Below are 24,000 nucleotides of genomic sequence, written 5' to 3' on the forward strand. Positions count from 1 at the left end.
AAGGAGTCAGTTGAAGAGCTTAGCATGGATGATCTTCATAAGGGAAGGGGTGTGTTTTTTTGCAGGATAGCACAATTTTTATGGATTCTTTGACAAAATGCAGCCATGATTTTCTAGTGACCCTACATATGGTTTGATGCTTAGTTTGACATCTTTTTTCTAAGAAGTCTTTCCTATTGAGAAACAAAATATCTTGGCATAGAATTTACACTGGGTGGACAATAAGTTATTGGCTGTGGTATATTCACCTTGGGACCTTTTACTACGTTAAAGGCTATATAAACTATATAAATGCAAGTTGTTGATGTTGTTGTAACTTCTGGGTCTATTTTCCATTACAGGTAATGACTAACAGATTAACACATTCAGTGCTTTTTTGGCAGTGTTTAGGCTGGAAACGCAGGCAGCAAGAGGAGGATCAAAAGTATACCGAAACTTAAACCCAGATCGAGTTTTATCAAGGTGTACCTATTGCAGATCTCCCCAAAAAGCATTTGAACACAGGGTGGTCTGCTTCCCTTTTGGGGAGAGATGCTATGTCCTAAAGGCCAGTTAGAAAACAAAAATAAACAGAAGTTCTTAAGCTCTTCAGGTAGTGAATATTCTGTCAATCTGCCCCAGGTTCCTCTATTTTGTCAAGCTGTAAGGCACTGAAACTATTAAAGACACCAGGAAATGCGTTTGCTTTATGGTAAACCGTAAATTTTCTGAGTGTCTGCGACCAGCACATATTGGAAAATTATGGGCTTTTTGTATGTCTTCCAGGGACAGTATTGGGGTGATATTTTTAATTTCCATTGCTTCTAATCCTAATATCTATTTGTGCATATTAATTTATACAAGTTTTTTTCCTCCACAGGGTTTGCTCGTGGCCACCATATTTTGTTACTTTAATGGAGAGGTAAGTACAAAAAGAGGAGATCTCTTCATGGAGGCAGAGGACATGGCTGAGGTACTAAATGTCTTTACCAAGGAAGAAGATAGTGCCAAAGTCTAAGTAGAGGAAGATGTAATTGAGATACTGGATGGGCTAAACATTGATAAAGAGGAGGGACTAGAAAGGCTGGCTGTACTTAAAGTAGGTAAGTCACCCGGTCTGGATGGGATGCATCCTAGGTTGCTGAGGGAAGTAAGGGTGGAAATTGCAGTGGTACTGGCCATAATCTTCCAAACATCCGTAGATTCGGGGGTGGTGCCAGAGGACTGGAGAATTGCAAATGTTACGCCCTTGTTCAAAAAAGGGTGTAAGGATAAACCCAGCAACTACAGGCCAGTTAGTTTAACCTCAGTGGTGGGGAAACTTTTAGAAACGATAATCCGGGACAGAATTAACAGTCACTTAAACAAGTGTGGATTGATTAGGGAAAGTCAGCACGGATTTGTGAAAGGCAAATCGTGTTTACCTAACTTGATAGAGTTTTTTGATGAGGTAATAGAGAGCGTAGATCAGGGCAATGCATTTGGTGTGGTGTATATGGACTTTCAAAAGGCGTTTGATAAAGTGCCGCATAATAGGCTTGTCATCAAGTTTGAAGCCCATGGAATAATGGGGGCAGTAGCAGCATGGATACAAAATTGGCTAAGTAACAGGAAGCAGAGAGCAGTGGTGAGTGGTTGTTTTTCGGACTGGAGGGAGATGTACAGTGGTCTTCCCCAGGGGTCGGTGCTGGGACCACTGCTTTTCTTGATATATATTAATGACTTGGACTTGGATGTACAGAGCACAATTTCCAAATTTGCAGATGATACAAAACTTAGAAGTGTAGTGAACAGTAAGGAGGATAGTGATAGACTTCAAGAGGATATAGACAGGGTGGTGAAACGGGCAGAATTTTAACGCAGAAAAATGCGAAGTGATACAATTCAGTAGGAAGAACGAGGAGAGACAATATAAACTAGAGGGCACAATTCTAAAAGGGTACAGGAACAGAGAGATCTGGGGGTATATATGCACCAATCGTTGAACGTGGCAGAGCAGGTTGAGAAAGCGGTTAGAAATTCATATGGGATCCTGGGCTTTATAAATAGAGGCATGGAGTACAAAAGCAAGGAAGTCATGATGAACCTTTATAAAACACTGGTTCGGCCACAACTGGAATATTGTGTCCAGTTCTGGGCACCTCACTTTAGTAAAGATGTGAAGGCCTTAGAGAGGGTGCAGAAAAGATTTACTAGAATGATTCCAGGATGAAGGACTAGTTATATGGATAGACTGGAGAAGCTGGGGTTGTTCTCCTTGGAACGGAGATTTGATAGAGGTATTTAAAATCATGAAGGGCCTAGACAGAATAGATAGAGAGAAACTGTTCCCATTGGTGGAAGGGTCAAGAACCAGAGAGCATAGATTTAAGGTGATTGGCAAAAGAACCAAAGGTGACATGAGGAAAAACTTGTTTACACAGTGAGTGGTTAGGATCTGGAATGCACTGCCTGAGGGGGTTGGTGGAGGCAGATTGAACTGTGGCTTTCAAAATTAAACTGCATTCCTCTTGCATAGAGCCAGCACGGACTCAATGGGCCAAATGGCCTCCTTCCGTGTTTAACCTTTCTATGATTCTATGATTCTAAGAGGAATTACAGCCTAGGCAGCTGGAATCACATCCATTATAATGTGCATCATGCAGTTATTACATATTTAATTTATAATAGCGCATTCCTGCAATAAATTGAAGAAAGATTTGCTAATGTAAAGATAGAGTAGTTCAGAATAAACAAGAGAACCTGAAAATGTTACCCTGCCCAGGCAGATGTGCTCAGTACTCTAATTTATGTTGTGCTGTGTATTGGCTTTCTGGTCATAGTGCCTGGAAGTGTAACACAAAAACAAAACTCACAACTAAAATACAAGTAAAAGAAACAAGCAACAACATTGTTACATTTATATAGGACTCCTTGCATGCAGGAAGACTTTACAGAACATTTTACATTAAAGAGGAAATAATATGGTGGACATCGAGCCTATTATAGAGATACAGGGCTAGAAACTAAAGGCACTGTCAAGGACGAAGGTTTTTAAAGCAGTGAGGGAGTCCTGGAGGTAGACTGAACAATTTCAGGTAGGCCGTCTTCATTCTTCACTACAACCCCCCTCCCCAGGTGTTTCAGTCAAATTGAGACTTTCTGGCTGCCTCCCAACCTCAATCAGCAGCCACAAAGTCCTGATCAGAGAAGTCAGACACAAGAGGCCTGAGATGCCTACAGCTGCACCTGCACCTTCCCACTCCAATGACTGCTACAAGGCCCTGCCAGGGCAGGCCTACACTGGGGGTTCCCTGGTCCATCACAGAACATTCTGGCACTTTTAGGAGGAATGCACTTTTGCCCTAAGGATTTAACTGCAAATAAAAAGAAGTGTTTATAAAGACAGACATGATGGAGGCCTGAAGCAAAGGAGGCCAGCTAGAAGGGCATGGGACAAGTCAAGTCTTAATGGTATCGTCAACAGAACAGGAGAGCTGGGGCAGAGGCAGGCAGTGATGCAGAGGTAGAAGAAAGCGGCCTTTGTAATGAGGCAGATGAAGGTTCCGCACCTGTGGACTCAGTTGGAAAGCAGAAGCAAAAAAGCAAGCTACATTAAAATATTATTGTAGGTTAAAAAACCAAGTACCCGAGTCATACAAACTAGAAGGGTCCAAGTTCAGTTTCCAGTCTGTGCTGAGTTAACTGATCTCAGCTGGGTAGCAGTGGGCTGCTAAAAATTGCTTCAATGCCCTGGGGCTAAGGAGGAGAAAATCATTAATGGTTTTCACTCTTGATCGCCATTCATTGATCTCTGCTTCAAAGTGCAAGTTGTATGAGGACAGGATTGCATTCAACTGTGATGCTCCCACAGTTGGATAATGGCCACTTGAGCAAGGTAGCAGAAGCAAGTGGCACCCGTGAGATTGAACATCAGCATAAATCAACGGCGTGAGGAGAGGAGGAAGGAGAGTTGGCAAAACAAACACAATATTGCACAACTGAGAAACAAAGACCTGAGACAGAAGCACAATTCTGCAATACAAACCGAAAAGTCGGCAGGGAATACCAAGAAGTCCAAATTAAATATTATTCAGTCTTCACAAAAGCTAGAGAACCACAACTGAAGTCAGTTCACAGTGAAAATTATATAATCATCAAAATATTAAGCAAATGATGGTAACGTGACAGATAAAAGGACAAAACTAGACAATAGAATTAGTTGGGCAGGTTAAATCTGTAGGTGTTAAAGTGCGTTAATCACACCATGATCCTCAATTCTAACATAAAATACAGTAAAGTATGTCCCTTTGAAAGCGGCCTACTCCCTATTCCCTGCTCCGTCTGTTCCCCCCCATTGGTGACCACGACTTTAGATACTATATCCCCATCCTCTCACAGCCTGTCCCCAGCACTTTTTACCTTGTGACTACACTCTTGTCTTCAGAATTCACCAGTACTTACCCTCTTTTTCCCTTTATCCCCGCTGCTCAGTGCCCATTCTCCTGTAAAATGCATTGAGATGTGTTTCTGCACACGAGGGTTGATAAAGAAAGTTGTCGTTGTAAAATGCTTATAACGATTTATAGGCTAGAAATTACTGTTGGTAATATTAGCAGCCGAACACTTAACATGTTTGTATTATATTCCTCTATCTGCTATTCTAAAGTTTAAAATAGTGGCCAGAGGACATAAGAACGTAAGAAATAGGAGCAGGAGTAGGCCATACGGCCCCTTGAGCCTGCTCCGCCATTCAATCAGATCATGGCTGATCTTCAACCTCAACTCCACTTTCCCACCCGATCCCAATATCCCTTGATTCCCTTAGAGTCAAAAATCTATCTTTCTCAGCCTTGAATATACTCAACAACTGAGCATCCACAGTCCTCTGGGGTAGAGAATTCCAAAGATTCACCACCCTCTGAGTGAAGAAATTCCTCCTCTTCTCAGTTCTAAATGTCCGACCCCTTATCCTGCGACTATGCCTCCTAGTTCTAGACTCTCCAGCCTTGGGAAACAACCTCTCAGCATCTACCCTGTCAAGCCCTCTTAGAATCTTATATATTTCAATGAGATCACCTCTCATTCTTCTAAACTCCAGAGAGTATAGGCCCATTCTACTCAATCTCTCCTCATAGGACAACCCTCTCATCCTGGGAATCAATCTAGTGAACCTTCGATGCACTGCCTCTGAGGCAAGTATATTCTTCCTTGGGTAAGGAGACCAAAACTTCACATAATACTCCAGGTGTGGTCTCACCAAAGTCCTGTACAATTGCAGCAAGGCTTCCTTACTCTTGTACTCCAACCCCATTGCAATAAAGGCCAACATACCATTTGCCCCTTCCTAATTGCTTGCTGTACCTACATGTTAACTTTCTGTGCTTCATGTACAAGGACACCCAAATCCCTCTGAACACCAACATTTAATAGTATCTCACCATGTAAAAAATATTCTGTTTTTCTATTTTTCCTACCAAAGTGAATAACCTCACATTTCCCCACATTATACTCCATCTGCCACCTTCTTGCCCACTCACTTAACCTGTCTAGATCCCTTTGCAGACTCTTTGCATCCTCCTCACAGCTTACCTTCCCATCTAGCTTTGTATCATCAGCAAACTTGGATACATTACACTCAGTCCCTTCATCTAAGACATTAGTATAGATTGTAAATAGCTGAGGCCAAGCACTGATCCCTGTGGCACTCCACTAGTTACAACCTGCCAACCCGAAAATGACCCGTTTATTCCTACTCTCTGTTTTCTGTCTGTTAACCAATCCTCAATCCATGCTAATATATTACCCCCAATCCCATGAGCCCTACTCTTGTGTAACAACCTCTTGTGTGGCACCTTATCGAATGCCTTTTGAAATTACAAATATACTACATCCATTGGAACCGCCTTATGTCTTCTACTGTGAAGACAGATATAAACTATTTTATATCTGTCATCTCCTTATTCCCCATTATAATTTCTCCTCTCTCTGCCTCTAAGGGACCCATGTTTACTTTCGATAATCTCTTCCTTTTTATATACTTGTAGAAACTCTTAATATCTGTTTTTAGATTTCTTGCTAGTTTACTCACATAGTCAATTTTCTCCCTCTTTATCAATTTCTTGGTTATCCTTTGCTAATTTCTAAAACCTTCCCAATCCTTAGGCTTACTACTTTTTTTGGCAATATTGTAAGCCTCTTCTTTTAATCTAATACTATCCTTAACTTCTCTAGTTAGCCGCGGTTGGATCACTTTTCCTGTGGAGTTTTTATTCCTCAAGGATATGTATATTCGCTGGGAACTATGAAATATTTCTTTAAATGTTCGCCGTCATATCTTTTAATCTAATTTCCCAATCTACCTTAGCCAACTCGCCACTCATACCTACATAATTGGCCTTATTTAAATTTAAGACCCTAATTTCAGACTTAACTACATTGCTCTCAAACTCAATATGAAATTCTATCATATTATGATCACGCTTCCTCGGAGGATGCTTTATTATAAGATTCCTAATTAATCCTGTCTCATTACACACTACTAGATCTAAAATAGCCTGTTCCCTAATTGGTTCCTCAACATATTGTTCTTGGAAACTGTCTCGAATGCATTCCATGAATTCATCCTCCAAACTACTTTTGCCATTTTGGTTTGCCCAGTCTATATGAAAATTATATTTCATGATTATTGCATTACCCTTGTTACATACTCTAATTTCCTGATTTATACTCTGTCCAACACTTTAACTACTGTTAGGGGGCCTGTAAACTACTCCCACCATTGTGTTCTGCCTCTTGTTATTTCTTAGCTCCACCCACACTGATTCTACATCCTGATTTTCTGAGCTAAGATCCTTTCTTACTACTGTCCTTATCTTATTCTTTATTATCAGGGCTACCCCCCTCCTTTTCCATTTTACCTATCTTCTCTAAAAGTCAAGAACCCTGGAATATTTAGTTCCCAACCTTGGTTACCCTGCAACCACGTCTCAGTAATGGCTACTAGATCAAACCCATTTATCTGTGTGCCATTACTTCATCAATCTTGTTACGAATGCGTCGTGCATTCAGATATAGTGCCTTTAATTTTAGCTTTTTACTTGTTTTCCCTGATGTGACCTAGTCACTAATGCCCTATTAACTTTGTTAAACTCTCTGTCCCTTCCTGACATGCTCTGCTCCACAGCCTTGACTTTTCTTTTTAGACTGATAAGATTACCCTTACCTCAACCCTCCCTCCTCTTATTAGTTTAAAACCCTATCTACCGCCCTAGTTATTCAGTGCCCCTCATTTATTCTCCAAATGTTCTTTACCTATTTTCCAAGTGCTGCTCAGTCATTGTCTAAGCAGCTCCATAATGATTCTCTGTGAACCATGTATTATCTATATGCCTTTGCATCAATTGTCAATCAATATCATATTGAACACGCAAATAGTATTAAGCTAGCTGAATTTTGTGGAGATTTGTTTGGTGTGAGAAAATAAATAATTTTGTCTTTAAATGGCCACTTTTAAGTCAAAGCATCTCAAAGTGCTTTTTTTTTATTCGTTCACGGGATGTGGGCGTCGCTGGCAAGGCCGGCATTTATTGCCCATCCCTAATTGCCCTCGAGAAGGTGGTGGTGAGCCGCCTTCTTGAACCGCTGCAGTCCGTGTGGTGACGGTTCTCCCACAGTGCTGTTAGGAAGGGAGTTCCAGGATTTTGACCCAGCGACAATGAAGGAACGGCGATATATTTCCAAGTCGGGATGGTGTGTGACTTGGAGGGGAACGTGCAGGTGGTGTTGTTCCCATGCGCCTGCTGCCCTTGTCCTTCTAGGTGGTAGAGGTCGCGGGTTTGGGAGGTGCTGTCGAAGAAGCCTTGGCGAGTTGCTGCAGTGCATCCTGTGGATGGTGCACACTGCAGCCACAGTGCGCCGGTGGTGAAGGGAGTGAATGTTTAGGGTGGTGGATGGGGTGCCAATCAAGCGGGCTGCTTTATCTTGGATGGTGTCGAGCTTCTTGAGTGTTGTTGGAGCTGCACTCATCCAGGCAAGTGGAGAGTATTCCATCACACTCCTGACTTGTGCCTTGTAGATGGTGGAAAGGCTTTGGGGAGTCAGGAGGTGAGTCACTCGCCGCAGAATACCCAGCCTCTGACCTGCTCTCGTAGCCACAGTATTTATATGGCTGGTCCAGTTCAGTTTCTGGTCAATGGTGACCCCCAGGATGTTGATGGTGGGGGATTCGGCGATGGTAATGCCGTTGAATGTCAAGGGGAGGTGGTTAGACTCTCTCTTGTTGGAGATGGTCATTGCCTGGCACTTATCTGGCACGAATGTTACTTGCCACTTATGAGCCCAAGCCTGGATGTTGTCCAGGTCTTGCTGCATGCAGGCTCGGACTGCTTCATTATCTGAGGGGTTGCGAATGGAACTGAACACTGTGCAGTCATCAGCGAACATCCCCATTTCTGACCTTATGATGGAGGGAAGGTCATTGATGAAGCAGCTGAAGATGGTTGGGCCTAGGACACTGCCCTGAGGAACTCCTGCAGCAATGCCCTGGGGCTGAGATGATTGGCCTCCAACAACCACTACCATCTTCCTTTGTGCTAGGTATGACTCCAGCCACTGGAGAGTTTTCCCCATGATTCCCATTGACTTCAATTTTACTAGGGCTCCTTGGTGCCACACTCGGTCAAATGCTGCCTTGATGTCACACAATGAATTACTTTTTGACGTGTAAGACTTTTTATTGTGTCTGGTTTAAAAGTAACAGCCTTCATAAACATGCTTCCGTCCAACAATATTACCAATGGTAATCTCCATCTTATAACTGGGTGGGACAAACACAAGGGTAAACTATTAATAGAGACTTACAAAGTTATGTGGTACTATTACTGTCCTTCTGTGATTCTTCTACGAACTTGAGTTTTTTTATTCCGCTTTGATGTTCTGTTACTTGACAAATCAGATAATTTTCTGCTTACTAATGAGCCATAAAATATTATCATTGGGGGAGATTGTACTCAGAGCAGGAATAAGAGTGAAATCTCTTGGTGTTATTCATGGAAAAAAACAGGGAAAAAAGTGTTGCTGACTCTCCATGCCTGGGATACACCATTGCATGTGATTAAACTATCCTTTCACCCAAAAGTAGCTTCACATTTGTTAACATAATTGAATAAAAAATAGATCTCTCACAAATATATTTTTGATCATCCAAATGCTTACGAAGGCTGTTACTTTTAAACCAGACGCAATAAAAAGTCTTGCACGTCAAAAAGTAATTCATTGTGTGAAGCACTTTGAGATGTTTTGACTTAAAAGTGGCCATTTAAATACAAAATTATTTATTTTCTCACACCAAACAAATCTCCACAAAATTCAGCTAGCTTAAAACTATTTGCATATTGATTGAAAATTGATGCAAAGGTGTATAAATGATAAGTGGTTCACAGAGAATCATTATGGAGCTGCTTAGGCAATGAATGAGCAGCACTTGGAAAATAGATAAAGAACATTTGGAGAATAAATGAGGGGCACTGGGGCATGGATTAATGTGCATTTGGAAAATAAATGAGCATCTGAGGAATGAATAAGCTGCATTAGGAAATGAATGAGGAGTACTTAGAGAATGAGGGGAAAACATTTGGCGAATAAATAAGGACATAAGAACATAAGAAATAGGAGCAGGAGTAGGCCATACGGCGCTTCGAGCCTGCTCCACCATTCAATCAGATCATGGCTGATCTTCTACCTCTACTCCACTTTCCGGCCTGATCCCCATATCCCTTGATTCTCTTAGTGTCCAAAAATCTATCAATCTCAATCTTGAATATATTCAACAACTCAGCACCTGCAGCCCTCTGGGGTAGAGAATTCCAAAGATTCACAACCCTCTGAGTGAAGACATTTTTCCTCATCTCGGTCCTAAATAGCCGACCTCTAATCTTGAGACTATGACCCCTATATGAGGTGTACTTGGGTATGATCGCCTTGTAGTTACAGTATTGGACTAATAAACTAGATAGGTGAGAGTATAAACCCCACTATGGTAATTTATGATAATTGACTTCAATAAATCTGGTAACTTGTGGACCAGCACTAAAAAAATGACAACGAAAGCTGCTGAATTATCATTAAATACAACTGGTTCATTAATGGGAATCCACCACCCCTGCATATGACTCCAGTTCCACAATATGTGATTAATTCTTAATACCTTCTGAAGTGGCCTAGCTATAAAACAGAAATTGAGAAGTAGATGGATAATCAAAAAGAAACAGTTTATATTGAATGAAGAGCACTTGGGGACTGTATTAAAGATAAAACACTTTATTGTGAAGTTTTATGCTCATCAAGCAGGGGAATGTCATTAGTGGAGAATGGAACATTTTGGCAGTCAGCATCAAGCATTTCCCTGTCTGTTGAGGCATAGCGTATGTGCAGGGTATTGTTTCCTGCTCCATGGCCCAACCGTGGGGATGAAAATCCTCCTATTGATAGTTTTAACAAAAAAAAGGAGTGAGTTCAAAATGAGGTTTCCCACTAATTTTCACGATGAGGTTTCCCACTCATTTTCACTATAATGAGGTTTCCCACTCATTTTCACTATAATGAGGTTTCCCACTCATTTTCACTATAATGAGGTTTCCCACTCATTTTCACTATAATCATCTACAAAAGGAATTTCACTTTTACATGTCTTAGACCCAGCCTTACAAGGGGAATCATTCTGCACCAGTGTGGTGTTTTCATCTTGCACATTACCAACCAAAAAAACATAAATCAGTAGTCCAAAATTTCTGTTTTTGCAAATTTTATCAAAAAAAAGTCTAGTAAGTGAAAAATGGTATTCCGCCTATTTTTTCGGTATAATTAGTGAAAGCAGAAATGTTGGGCCCCATGCTCCAAGAAAAGAAAATTCAGCCCACCGTCCTTCCAGAAACTATGTACATTCTACTTTATCATGAATCCTTCCGTCCCATTTCATTTCCTGAGGGAATATTTTGCAGAAATGCTCTCTGATCACCAAAAGTAATCAGGCAAAACTCCAGAATATTCATTCATCCTCTCCACTGTTCAACTCTGCCTCACTCCACACTCCAGAGAACACCTCTGTGCATGCACACCCAGCCAGCACTATTGCAACCACCATGCCCCATGGATTATCTCAGATTTTCAGGCTACCCCTATGCCTATAACTTAAAATCCAGTTTCCAATCAGATACTTATCCAGTTTCTTTTGGAAGAAGTTGATTGACACTATGTACAGTTTTTTCCCAGTGTCTGTTTCATATAGCCACAACTCTGGGCAAAAAAAAATCTTTTTTTTATTATCCATTCTTGGCTTATCGGCATCGCTAGCAAAGCTGGCATTTATTGCCCATCTCTAGTCACCCTTGAGAAGGTGGTGGTGAGCCGCCTTCTTGAACCACTGTAGTCCATGTGGTGAAGGTTCTCCCACAGTGCTGTTGGGTAGGGAGTTCCAGGATTTTGACCCAGTGACGATGAAGGAACGGCGATATATTTCCAAGTCGGGATGGTGTGTGACTTGGAGGGGAACGTGCAGGTGGTGTTGTTCTCATGCGCCTGCTGCCCTTGTCCTTCTAGGTGGTAGAGGTCGTGGGTTTGGGAGGTGCTGTCGAAGAAGCCTTGGTGAGTTGCTGCAGTGCATCCTGTAGAAAGTACACACTGCAGCCACAGTGAGTTGGCGGCGGAGGGAGTGGATGTTCAAGGTGATGGATGGGGTGCCAATCAAGCAGACTGCTTAGTCTCACTTGTAGCCTATTAATTTTAAATCCTTGTCCTCTAAGTCTGTATTCACAGTCTAAGTCAAACAGCCTGCTTATATCATCTATAAAAAGACCTGGATGATATCCCCCAATATCATTTCCTCCAATGACAAGTTCAGTTCTACATCTCTGCTCATAAATTATAGCCTGAAATCACAGAAAATCCTTGTTACTTTCTGCTGCACTTTTTTTGTAGGCAAATAACTCCAGGTTTAAAGGGCCTGCGGGAAGTCTGTTAACTGAGCCAAATGCAAGAAAATGATGTGTGATATGAGAAGAATTGAAAAATTGCTCTGAAGGAATTTTACAATGTGACAAATATGGAGAAAAAAAATAACAAAAATATATTAAAAATATCGACGTACGATTTTCCTCCCTTCTTCTGCCCTCACCCAGGCCTGTAGCAACACAAAGCCCTGGTGGTTGTTGGCCCTGCTGGATGCTGCCGAAAAACATAAGCCAGGTGGTCTTAAGCTTCAAGGAGGAGCCCTGCCGCACCCTGTAAAGAAAGTAACCAAACGTAGCTGAATTGCCAGGAGGCTGCGGCAGCCCCTTCACAGATCTTCTGGTCGTAAAGGGTAGCCCTGCAACCTGTAATGCCCACTTACTCTGGGCAGTTTTGTATGCTGGGGGAAGCCAGGCAGAAATTCAGGAAAATGACGCAAGTGAAATTATGGCGGCACATCCGGGCCCTTACATTACATTTAAATGCTGCTGCCTGTTTCAGGGCAGGAACTTCCTGTCCACACCTGAGGTTACCCAGGAAATGCATGTCAAGCAAACAGACACCTGACATCAAGGGGGTGATTTTAACCCCCAAGAACGGGTGGGTTGGGGGCGGGTGGGAGTTGAAAATAGTTGTTTTTTTGGGTCGCAACTGCAAAATGTTTGGACTTGGCATTCCCAGTGGGAAGCCTTACGCACCCAAGTTAAACCCAGAAATAAAGCTGGGTTGCGGTTGCGACCCCAAAAAACAACTATTTTCAACTCCCACCCATCCCCAACCCACCCGTTCTTGGGGTTTAAAATCACCCCCCAAGGGTCTCCACCACTATTTACTCAGCCTGAGGTATTAGGCTGATGAATATCAGGGCCAGGATATTTTTGAAATAGCTCCAAGGAGCTTTAAAGCTGCCCCTAATAACGTACAGAAAACGGAGTTAATAGTGTCAAACAAATGATGAATATCCATGGTTTATGTCAATCCTTAGGTGCAGGCAGCTCTGAAGAGGCAGTGGATGCAATATCAAATGCAGCTGGGCCAGCGCCGTCAGGAGCACTGCTCCATGCGTTCGACCTCGTACACAGCCACATCCATCACAGAGGTTCCTGCTTACCTGTATCACCAGGACAGCAATAGCGAACATTTAAATGGCAAGTACGTGGAGGATTCCGAAATTACTTCCCTGAAATCAAAAGAGACGTACGCTTGACTTGACTGAAAATAATCAACAACAAAAAAAACAGGTCACTCGCATTTTATCCATTAAAAGACAGACTCCAGTATCAACTGTCAGTCTCTAAAATAAGCAACTAAACCCAACGGGGAAAAAAAAGTAAACACTTTTCTGGCAGTGGCAGTCAAGAATGGGGCCAGTCAAGACAAATGTTTCCATATTTCATACAGTACTGCTTTCAGAAACCTCACTGGAAAATGGAGCTGTTGGTTGACATGTGTGGCATTTCCATGGCTACGAGTCTTTTAAAAAACAAGGTGCACTACAAAAGTCTGGCTGAGAATAATTCAAAGAGCTTGCACCAGAATCACGGACTGCAAACAAACACCAAGACAGTGTGCGACTTACCACGATGGGGCAGTGCGTAGTAAATCCGAGCCAAGCATGTTGCTGATCTCCAGCGGTTGATTTATAGCTTTGAATTTTATTAGTTGGCTTTGTTATGCTCCTCATAAAAATTAAGAGGCCTTGAAGATTTGGTTTTTGGTCCCAAAGCCATTTCTTGCTTTACTGCTAGTTTGGAATTAGTGCAAGTCATTATTACTTCACAAATTTACAGGTGTTATTAGTTCACAAGGTACACCTTATTTCTTCATATTATGGCGTTTTACTGTGAAAACAAACTGCATGTACAAAGACAGGGTCACACACAGCCTATCAGGATAAACGTTCCTATTTGTTGTGAAATAAAACCATAGCCAACCTAAAACTAATATTGTCAAAATGTATCTCACAAGACTCGCCAATCATGGCTTCCGTTCATTAATAAAGATGTAATTTGGCTTCATTCCCACTGCAGTTTCTGATCCCAGCAAGATAACAAATAGCATCACTATTGTAGCTGTGAATTGTAGCAAGTAGCAGCACCTTGGCATTGCGGAGTGAAGAAGCCAAATCAGACAAGCAGGCAGGGCCGGGAAATTACTTCTAAGTCGGTCCTTTAACAAAGGGTTGGCAAACAGTGTTGTACTGTAGAGTCAGGGTTTTGAAGTTGGCCTGCCTCTGCCATGCATAGAGTATATTAAGATTAGCACAGAATAAGCCATGATTCACTAATGCTCATCGATTGTGCTCTCTTAATACTGATGGGTTGTTTCACAGTGACTTGTCCACATGTCCTCATGTGGATTTAATTTAATTAGGTTTCTTTTTGTATATATAATCTACAAACCATGACACCAAGTGGTGTCTATAGTAACAAGTGCCATTCCATGTTGTGATGCCAAATGCATCTTTAGGAATGAGATACTGATTTCACAAAAGTAGTTTGGAATGGATGAAATTTTAGTGTACATATCCTCAAGCTATTTAAAATCCTGTACTTTCTAATTACTCTATTTGTTTGTTTTATAAAACTTTCCAACATTTGATTAATTAGATAGTGCCAAACTTCTCCCTGCTAAGGCAGAGGTAAAGCAGAAAGCGTGGGTTAAGAATTCCTCTGGTGGCTATGTATAGCTATGCCATAAATACATCTGTGAAGATTTCCCCTGTTCAATATTTCTACTGAGTTTGTAAACATGTTCTTGTAGAATGTTTTTGCAGTCTGACTAGAAATATTGAACAGAGATTTTTTACAAACATATTTTACGATATAGTTATATATAACCATCAGAGGAATTCTTGCTCCCATGTTACTTAAGAGTTATGTGATGACTAAAAATCTTATGCATTATACAGTATATTGGACTCGGCACAGGTAATGGAAATGTCACTTGACCACTGGTTTATTCCAAACCAAAACAAACTCAGTGAGCACTGAGTGATCTTATCTGGGCTAATAACAACTCAAAACTTTGTCCATGATTTTTACTGAATATTTATTGCTGTAAACTTCATGGGTCCAGCCAAAGGGGTCAGCTCTCCCCACCTAAAAAAGCATCTTAACCCACTTCCCCGTGGAAAAGAGCTGAGAATTATAACAAGTATGGTGGATTCCCGGACTCCCAACCCAGTGGGTAAAAGAGTTCTTTTTTTGAAGGGCTTTTTTAACTAACAAAAGTATCTTGGTGTTATTGTACAGTGAGAAACCGTAGAGTGTGGTCTAGAAAACTTCACAGGAAAAAAGCACTGATAACACATGAAAACATTTAATTAAAAGCACTCTTGTGGGGTAATTAAATGGGCACACACCCCTCCCACATGCTCATATTTAAATGTTTGTCCGTAAGCAACAAATCTATTTAAAAGACACCAGGGTTGATTTTAACTTTTGATGCAAAGTAGGTGGTTGACAGGTGAAGTGTGCCCACCTTCTGCCTTATGTTTCTGCCATTAGGCCCAAGCTATTCTGAGGCCCAGGCTTCAGTTTCATCAATCCGGCGAGCTGCACGCGCCAATCCGGCACGCTGATGCAGCTCGCCAGTTGGGGAGGGCGAGAAATCGTCCGGCTCCTCCTGACCCTTCAAAAATAAAAGGTGATAAACGTTCTGGGCCATCTTTTGATTGGCCTCCAGCGATTCCTTTAAGGTTAGACCGCTGACCATCTGGTACAACTTTGTATCGGTTCACGCTCCACCCATTTGTACCTCAAAATTGCAACTGAAGTCCTGTCTATGTCATAGAACCCCAATTTGCATTTTAAAAGTGGCCTCCCACCTGAAACAGGCGGGCACTTTGACCACCCACCTAATATGGTGGCGGCTGGAGCGCCAGCGTAAAAGGGGCAGTAAATGACCTGATGCCATTTTCAGACCACAACTGCATTGTTTACACCAGGTGGCCACAGTTTAAATCGGCCCCACCAATTTTATTTGGAACACTGCCAAATTGCATTTCCATTGCTGTATGTGCCACAAATACAATTTAAAGTTACTACAAACATATGGGGCTTGATTTTTAATTCCCCCCAAGCGGAAACTAGGTGGAGAGGGGCAGTTAAAATGGAACAGAGGACATCTCCTGCCCTGATCTAATCAACTACAATTTTAAATTGCAGGCGGCAAGGACACCCGCCCTAAGCCGGCGGGGTCTTCTTTAAATACGCAGGTCGGGATCCGATGACGTCATTGGGGCCTGATCTGCCATTTTAACCTGAGGCCAGAGTGAGGCAGCAGTGGTGGCTTCTCTGCCAGGCCAAATCTGCCAGGAACAGACTCTTCCCCACCCCCCATCTCTCAGTTGCATAACATTTAACTGCCAAAAGGCTCCAAAATAATTAATGAGGATTACCTGGATTTCATGCTAGGCAGATTGAGTTGTTTCCTGAAGTTTCCAGGTGGAAGAAGTAGCTAATTCTTATCCATAATAAGCAAAAACCAATAAAGACAACCAAATCTGTATTATCATAATATCTCCATGAGAATAAGTATATTCTTATATTCCATTCATCACTATCAGTGTCTTTTTGTACTTGAAAGACATTTGAACAGTTTTATATATTAGGAGTTAATGTACAGTCTATTGCTTAATGTAATGTGTAGTGCTGTGTTACATTGTGCACTGTAGATAATGATTCAAAGAACTTGCTGTAAATATTTCACCAATGAGACACCCTATAAATCTATAGATTTGTTTTTGATGTTTAATTTTTAACTTGCATCACTTTATCACTGTTTATCTCCAATATAATTTGCTTTCAGTTCATGTTTGAGAAGTTATTCAGATGTCACCTCAACATGTTGGCAGCTTTGTGTTCGGTACATTACTAATTTTAAAAAAAGGTTCTGGCTTCTGAAGTAGCTGTTATTTAAAATATATGTAAATAAATTGCAACATTAAAGCTGAACTGAAAAATGATTGTTACTTTGCATTCATGTAAGTGTTAAAAGATGGACCACAAGGTGGCAATGTGGAGTGGTAGCATGTGCTGTACCACTGAATCGGAGGACACAGGTTGGAACTCTACACTGTGAGTGCAATTCAGGATCTTCCCAATAGGAAGGGAGGGAAAATTATTCCAACTTGCTCTGGCATATTCCCTATTAAGGTTGACTCAAGAGAAGCATTGGCAGAGCATTGGCACCAGACTGTCTGCTTTCCGAGGTGAGAAATGAAATGTGGCTCCGCAGCCTGGAGAGAGGGGAAGGAGTCTTAAAAAAAAATCCTTTCCCCTCCCTGAAGAAAGAAATAAGCATTGACTGTTTCAATGGGATAGTTTGACAGCCAATTTACCTCTTTAATGAATACTTTCGGCTACCACAGATTTTTTTTAAAAATACTACCTGGGATCCCGTGGCAGTGCATCAGGGAGGCACTGACCAAGTGCAGTCTTCAAGCCAAGTGGAATTAGAGGATGCTGGATAATTGGATTAAGGCTGTGGTAAGACTTGGTTAGAATAGGGGAAAGGTACAATAGAGCTGAGAGGGGCAAGAGGCTCACAGGATGGGCAAGGAAGAAAGTGAAGCAGAATGATAGGTGAGGAGAGGATGAAGGTAGAGTATAGTGAAAGGGAAGAGGAGAGGTAAGAGGTAGAGGCCTTTTGAGGGGGAGGTTATGGGAGAGAATCAAAGGTCACCAAAACAGCTCCCATTTTTTGGGACCAGGCCACAATTTACTACATTTATTGAATTCAATTTCATAACTTGGCACGTTACAATTTAAATTCACAACCTCTGGGTTACTAGTCTTGTGTCATAACCAATAGGCTACCATACCCTACTGAACAAATGTAATTAAGTGTATTAAAAGGGGGATTATACGCCAGAATTAAATAAAAACACAGGCTTTAATCTACAAAACTTATAGCATAAAAGAGGGGGACTTCCACTGGGGAAACTAAATAAACAGTAGGCTTTCATGGGCAAAATTAAATGAATTAAAGAGCAGGCCTCTATCGGGAAACGAAGTAGAGTGGGCCTTCATTGGGAAATTAAATAAATAATGAGTGGGCCTTTAAGTTACCTTTACCAACGTCGCTGCTGGCTAACTCTAGGGATGATGTGGAGATGCCGGTGATGGACTGGGGTTGACAATTGTAAACAATTTTACAACACCAAGTTATAGTCCAGCAATTTTATTTTAAATTCACAAGCTTTCGGAGACTTCCTCCTTCCTCAGGTAAATGTTCAGGATCTCCTTGAAGCCTACGCATTTATACATATAGAACAATACATGGTGTTTACAGACTGCCCCTGCAACTGCCCGTTGCCAAGGCAATCACCGTGTTCAGACAGAGAGGTGTCACCTGCAGAACCCCCGAATACACATTGTGTATTCGGGGGTTCTGCAGGTGACACCTCTCTGTCTGAACACGGTGATTGCCTTGGCAACGGGCAGTTGCAGGGGCAGTCTGTAAACACCATGTATTGTTCTATATGTATAAATGCGTAGGCTTCAAGGAGATCCTGAACATTTACCTGAGGAAGGAGGAAGTCTCCGAAAGCTTGTGAATTTAAAATAAAATTGCTGGACTATAACTTGGTGTTGTAAAATTGTTTACAATTGTTAACTCTAGGGAGGCTGAGAGCCTTAGGTTGCTCCACAGTGACATTCAGTGACCACACTCTGCAACTGTAAGCGGACTCAACCAGTTTTTTTTAACCATAAATTATCAGCATATTATAGTAGTTACAGTTTTAGCAGCCAATGTTATGTGACATTTGACATTGATGTGCCCTATCACATGCCACCTGCAGGCATAATGAGTACTGCAGGTGAATGTTGACACTTTTAAAATGGGTTTCCCTTTTAAAATGGATTTCTAATTGAAAAAACCTGATATAGAAGTTTTCAATGTATTTTGAGAACAAATGTTGTATTCCATGCAACATTTTAAATATATAATAGATTGTATAACACTACACATCATGAAAATCCATGCTCTGTTCCTGCCGAGAGGTGCTGTGCACCTGTTCTTACTGGTGCACAATGAGTCATCAAGCATTGCTGGTGCAAAACACTGGGATTGTAATTGTGACGGAGAGCATCTAGGCAGTTAGGAATGGACAATAACTGTGGCCTTGCTAGCACTGCCCACTTCCCAGGAATAATTTTTAAAAAAATATAGTGTTGGGAGGCCCTACCTTAAATAAATTTTGGGAGCTTAGAGAGACTTGTACTGTGGTACAGTGTTAGCCTACTGCTCCCCCAATGCTACACGGAAATCTCAAGGCAGCATGTTTTCAACACACTTATAGCACAATGTCTGTGCTCCACACTTCTGGTCCCTCCCCCCCACCGCCCCACCCCCCCCACCGCCCACATGCAAACAGCATGCATCTGCACAGCAACAGAATTTAACCCATATTGTGCTCAAAATCTGACAGACATTCAATAGCAGTCACTGTGAAAGTGCATGATTAACAGCAGTTCGCCAAGTGGTTGATCTAGAATTTTCCCTGAAGGACAACGCTTCATATTTATTGCCACATTGTCTTTGTGGAGGGAGGAGGAGATGATAATAAAAGGTTTCTACTTTATTAAGAAAATAATAACAATTTCATGTTGACTTTAATTAGTAAGATCATTGAATTCTAATTCATAGGTAACTGGTCTAAAGTTCACATAGCACATGCAAGTTCTCATTGAGTCAGCTTTCGCACCAGTGACAATTGGCCCAGATTTTGCTGGAGTGGGGCATCTTGCGGCGTGCCCCGTTAGTTAGACTTCTTCCCTCACCCGTCAGCTCGAACATTTTTTGCCCTGGAGATGCGAGTTGATTACAGCACGGCGATAGCAACTGGGCATCTGGGACCTTGGTGAACGATGGGACCAAGAGTCTATCTTCTTAATGAGATTTAAGGATAGAGAAAGAAACAGAGGAAGGACAGAGAAAGAAATATGGTAAATTAGAGTCTAATCGGTTACAGAAAGCGAAATAAAGAGGGGGAAAAAGATTCAATTAAGAGAGAGTGAGAAAAGAGACAGAAAGGAAAAGTAAGAAAAAAATTTAAACATTTTAAATTTTAAATTTTAAGAACAATTTACTACTTGCAAAAATGAAACTCCACAGTTTCAAGTGTTCCCTATCTGGGCCAAAGAGGTTGAGTGGCATTGCAGCAACATAAATCTCATCATTAAAAGAGTCCTTACGTCATTAAGTACCAGCCCTAACTTTCTGTGGTGACTTTAATTTGTTTTAGTAGCGCAAATGCAGCAATTTCTTGAAACTCATGAAGAAATTAACTCCTGTTTTCACAAGGCTAATGGTGGAGTGGCACAAATCGTCCAGCAATTTGTGGCAATTCACACGTCATGTTGTATTTCTTCCTCGCCACAAGTTGCTGATTTATTTACACATTAATAATAGCGTGTGCATTAAACTCGCTGTTTCCCAGCAAATTCTGGACCAATGTTGCCTTTGATAAAGAAACTTTGATAAATCAATTTATGAATCTGAATGACCCATAAGACACGGGCACCTGCAGGCTGAATGATTTCTGACAGTTCTTGGCGCTTGTTAGAGAACTTTTGAAATGCATCATCAGTGGTGCGATGATCTGTTTCTTCCAGGAATGTTCTTTGAAACATATCCTGGAACACACTCCAGAGATCAGGCCATTAAGTGATATCTAACTGTAGTCAGTATCACATTTATTTTTGTCTGTCATTATAGGCCTATGCCATGAAAATATCATTAACTTATAGAATGAGCATTAATAAATATCCACAATTACCAATACTGAACACAAATGCCATTTTATTATTGTCTTAATTAATATTGTAGCAACTGAATGATTGGTTAAACTTCATATTTAATCAAATATGCTTTCTTTGAAATACTATTATCAGCAAAAATGGTTTGCAGCTAAATCTACAATTAAAATTTTAGTGACATCCAACTTTTGACATCAATCTGTAACTTCAGTAACTTTGCAGCAATCAAGATTTTTCATCTCCACACCAGTGGTTGTTACAGTTCTAGAACAATTTAATAACCTCCCTGGAATCTTAAGAAAGAAAAATAAATATATTGTAGACACATTTTAAAAACAGCCTTCTATTACTCCAACTTAACCAGAAAGATAATACAGTTATGTTAAAGTCAGGAATACAGAACTAATCGAGGTGGTTTAAGAATGTACTGAAACTAGCTCTTTTGTGACTTTCAGTTCATGAGTTATGTAAAGTGCAAATGCTTTCTGGCCTACATATACAGATTGTGGAGCAGAAACATGGATGGCGACTGATTGTATGTCCAGCCAGGTGGAAATGCCATTGTCAAGCTGTCTCAAGCATTTGATTTCCCCTTGCAGCTCTACAATTGAAATTGATTGTTTACGACAAGGTAACAAAAGCCTGTTTGTCACATCTGTAGTGCTGCTACTGATGGATGGTCCCAAAAGCATCATAAGTCAGGGAACTCACTGCTCTTCTCGTGGCTAATGACTGTCATGTCCCAAATGCAGCTTTACTGTTTACACTGAGAGTTTCTTTTTAAAAAGACAATGCATGAAATATAAGCAAAGCAAGATACTAGGGGAGGAAGAGAATTTCTACCTAATTTTGCTGAGAATGGTATCAAATTTGGTGCCTGTTCACTCTTACTTCACAATTGAAAAAAATGCTATTAAATACCTCCAGTTCACAAGAGCAGAATTTCACCCCCAGTTTGCTCAAAATTTCTACAGACATTCGGTAGCAGTCATTGTGAAAGTGCACGATTAACAACAGTTCACCAAGCAGTTGATCTAGAATCTAGATAATAAAGGGGTTCTATTTTATTGAGATAATAGTAGCAATTTCATGTGTTGACTTTAATTATTAAGATCAGAATGCAGAATTCTAATTCATTGGTAATTGGTCTAAAATCCATACAGCACATGCGAGTTCTCATTTGTATCGTTGTCACTGAATCAGTTTAATTAATACAAGCTTTCGTACCAGTGACATGCAGTGAAGAGGCCCCTGTTATTCTAAGGCCCAGGCTTCATTTGAGTTGGGCTGGCCAGTTGCCAGATGCCAAACAGTCATCCCGAGGTAGCTTGCCGGCTTTAGCCCACAAGAATGTCGGCTGGCTGGGATGTTGCAGGTAGGTCCTGGGAGGGGTGGGGTTGGGGGAGGCAAGCCCCAGGAGCACGGGCCCTGGCTAGCGGTGGCACACTGTTTTTGTATGGAGCCTGGACTTAACTTTTCAGAGCCTATTCAGCTGTATCTGCCATGATATTGTAATGGAAATCAGGAAATGGCAGACTTACTACATAGCTACTTTGTATCAGTCTTCACAGTAGAGGATGAGGATAAAATACCAGAGATACAAAGAAAACTAAAAATAAATCAAGGGGAGGAACTAACTAGATTCAAAATTAGTAAAAAAAATGCTGATGAAGAAACTAATGTTATTAAAGATAGACAATTCTCCAGGATCCAATGGTTTCCATCCCAGAGTTTTAAAAGAAGTAGGTGAGGAAATTGTTGATGCGTTAGTCATGATCTTCCAAAACTCTCTTGATTCAGGAATTGACCCCTTGGATTAGAAAATTGCCAATGTCACTTCACTATTTAATAAGGATAAGAGAGATAAATTAGGAAATCATAGACCTATTGGTCTATGGTCAGTTGTGGGGAAGTTACTAGAATCTGTTATTAGGGAGAGAGTGACTAAGCATTTGGACAAATGTGAGCTAATCAGAGAGAGCCAGCATGGATTTGTAAAGGGTAAGTCATGTCTAACAAATCTAGTTGAACTTTTTGAGGAGGTAACTAAAGTGGTAGATAATGAAGTGTCTATGGATGTTATTTAAATGAACTTCCAGAAGGCATTCAACAAGATTCCACATAAGAGATTGTTAACAAAAATGAGAACGCATGGAATTGGAGGCAACATATTGGTTTGGATAGGGAATTGATTAGGAGGTAAGAGATAGAGAGTAGGGATAATGGATATGTACTAAAATTGGCAGGATGTGATTAGTGGTGTCCCCAGGGATCTGGACAAGGACCACAGCTTTTCACTATATTTATAAATGACTTGCATGAAAGAATAAGAACATGAGATAAGAACATAAGAATTAGGAGCAGGAGTAGGCCATTCAATCAGATCATGGCTGATCTTCAACCTCAACTCCACTTTTCCGCCCAATCCCCATATCCCTTGATTCCCCCAGTGTCCAAAAATCTATCTCTCTCAGCCTTGAATATATTCAACGACTCAGCATCCACAGCCCTTTGGGGTAGAGAATTCCAAAGATTCACAACCCTCTGAGTGAAGAAATTCCTCCTCACCTCAGTCTTAAATGGCCGATCCCTTATCTTGAGACTATGCCGCCTAGTTCTAGACTCTCCAGCCAGGGGAAACAACCTCTCAGCAGCTACCCCATCAAGTCCCCTCAGAATCTTATATGTTTCAATGAGATCCCCTCTCATTCTTCTAAACTCCAGAGAATATCGGCCCATTCTACTAAATGGTGAGAAGCTAGGAACTGTGGATGAGCAGAGAGATTTAGGAGTCCAAATACAGAAATCACTAAAAGCTAGTGGACAGGTACAAGAAATAATTTAAAAGGCTAATGGAATGTTGGGCTTTATCTCAAGAGGGATGGAACACAAAGGGGTGGAAGTTATTTTACAGCTGTACAGAGCTCTGGTTAGACCCCATCTGGAGAACTGCATTCAGTTCTGGGCACCACACCTCAGTAAGGATATATTGGCCTTGGAGAGGATGCAGTGCAAATTCACCAGAATGATACTGAAGCTAAAAGGGTTAAGTTATGAGGACAGGTTGCATAGACTAGGCTTGTATTCCCTTGAATATAGAAGATTAAGGGGTAATCTAATTGAAGTGTTTAGATAGTTAAAGGATTTAATACAGTAGACAGTCTGTAACTATTTTGTCCCTGGTGGGATAGTCCAGATCAAGGGGGCATAATCTTAAAATCAGAGCTAGACTGTTCAGGGGTGATGTCAGAAAGCAATTCTTCACGCA

General features: G+C 41.2%; 1 protein-coding gene across 1 annotated transcript in view; it reads left to right on the plus strand.

Annotated features, from left to right (window-relative positions):
* Nucleotides 1-16,905, plus strand: part of calcr (calcitonin receptor) — a 236,995-nt gene extending 220,090 nt beyond the window's left edge. The window contains exons 13-14 of the mRNA XM_068004501.1: nt 860-901; nt 12,950-16,905. Of these exons, the coding sequence (XP_067860602.1) occupies nt 860-901; nt 12,950-13,171 (264 nt within the window). The 3' untranslated portion in view covers nt 13,172-16,905. The remainder of the gene's footprint in view (nt 1-859; nt 902-12,949) is intronic.
* Nucleotides 16,906-24,000: the final 7,095 nt, after the last annotated feature.

Source organism: Heptranchias perlo, chromosome 2, assembly GCF_035084215.1.
Source record: "Heptranchias perlo isolate sHepPer1 chromosome 2, sHepPer1.hap1, whole genome shotgun sequence".
Lineage (NCBI taxonomy): Eukaryota > Metazoa > Chordata > Chondrichthyes > Hexanchiformes > Hexanchidae > Heptranchias > Heptranchias perlo.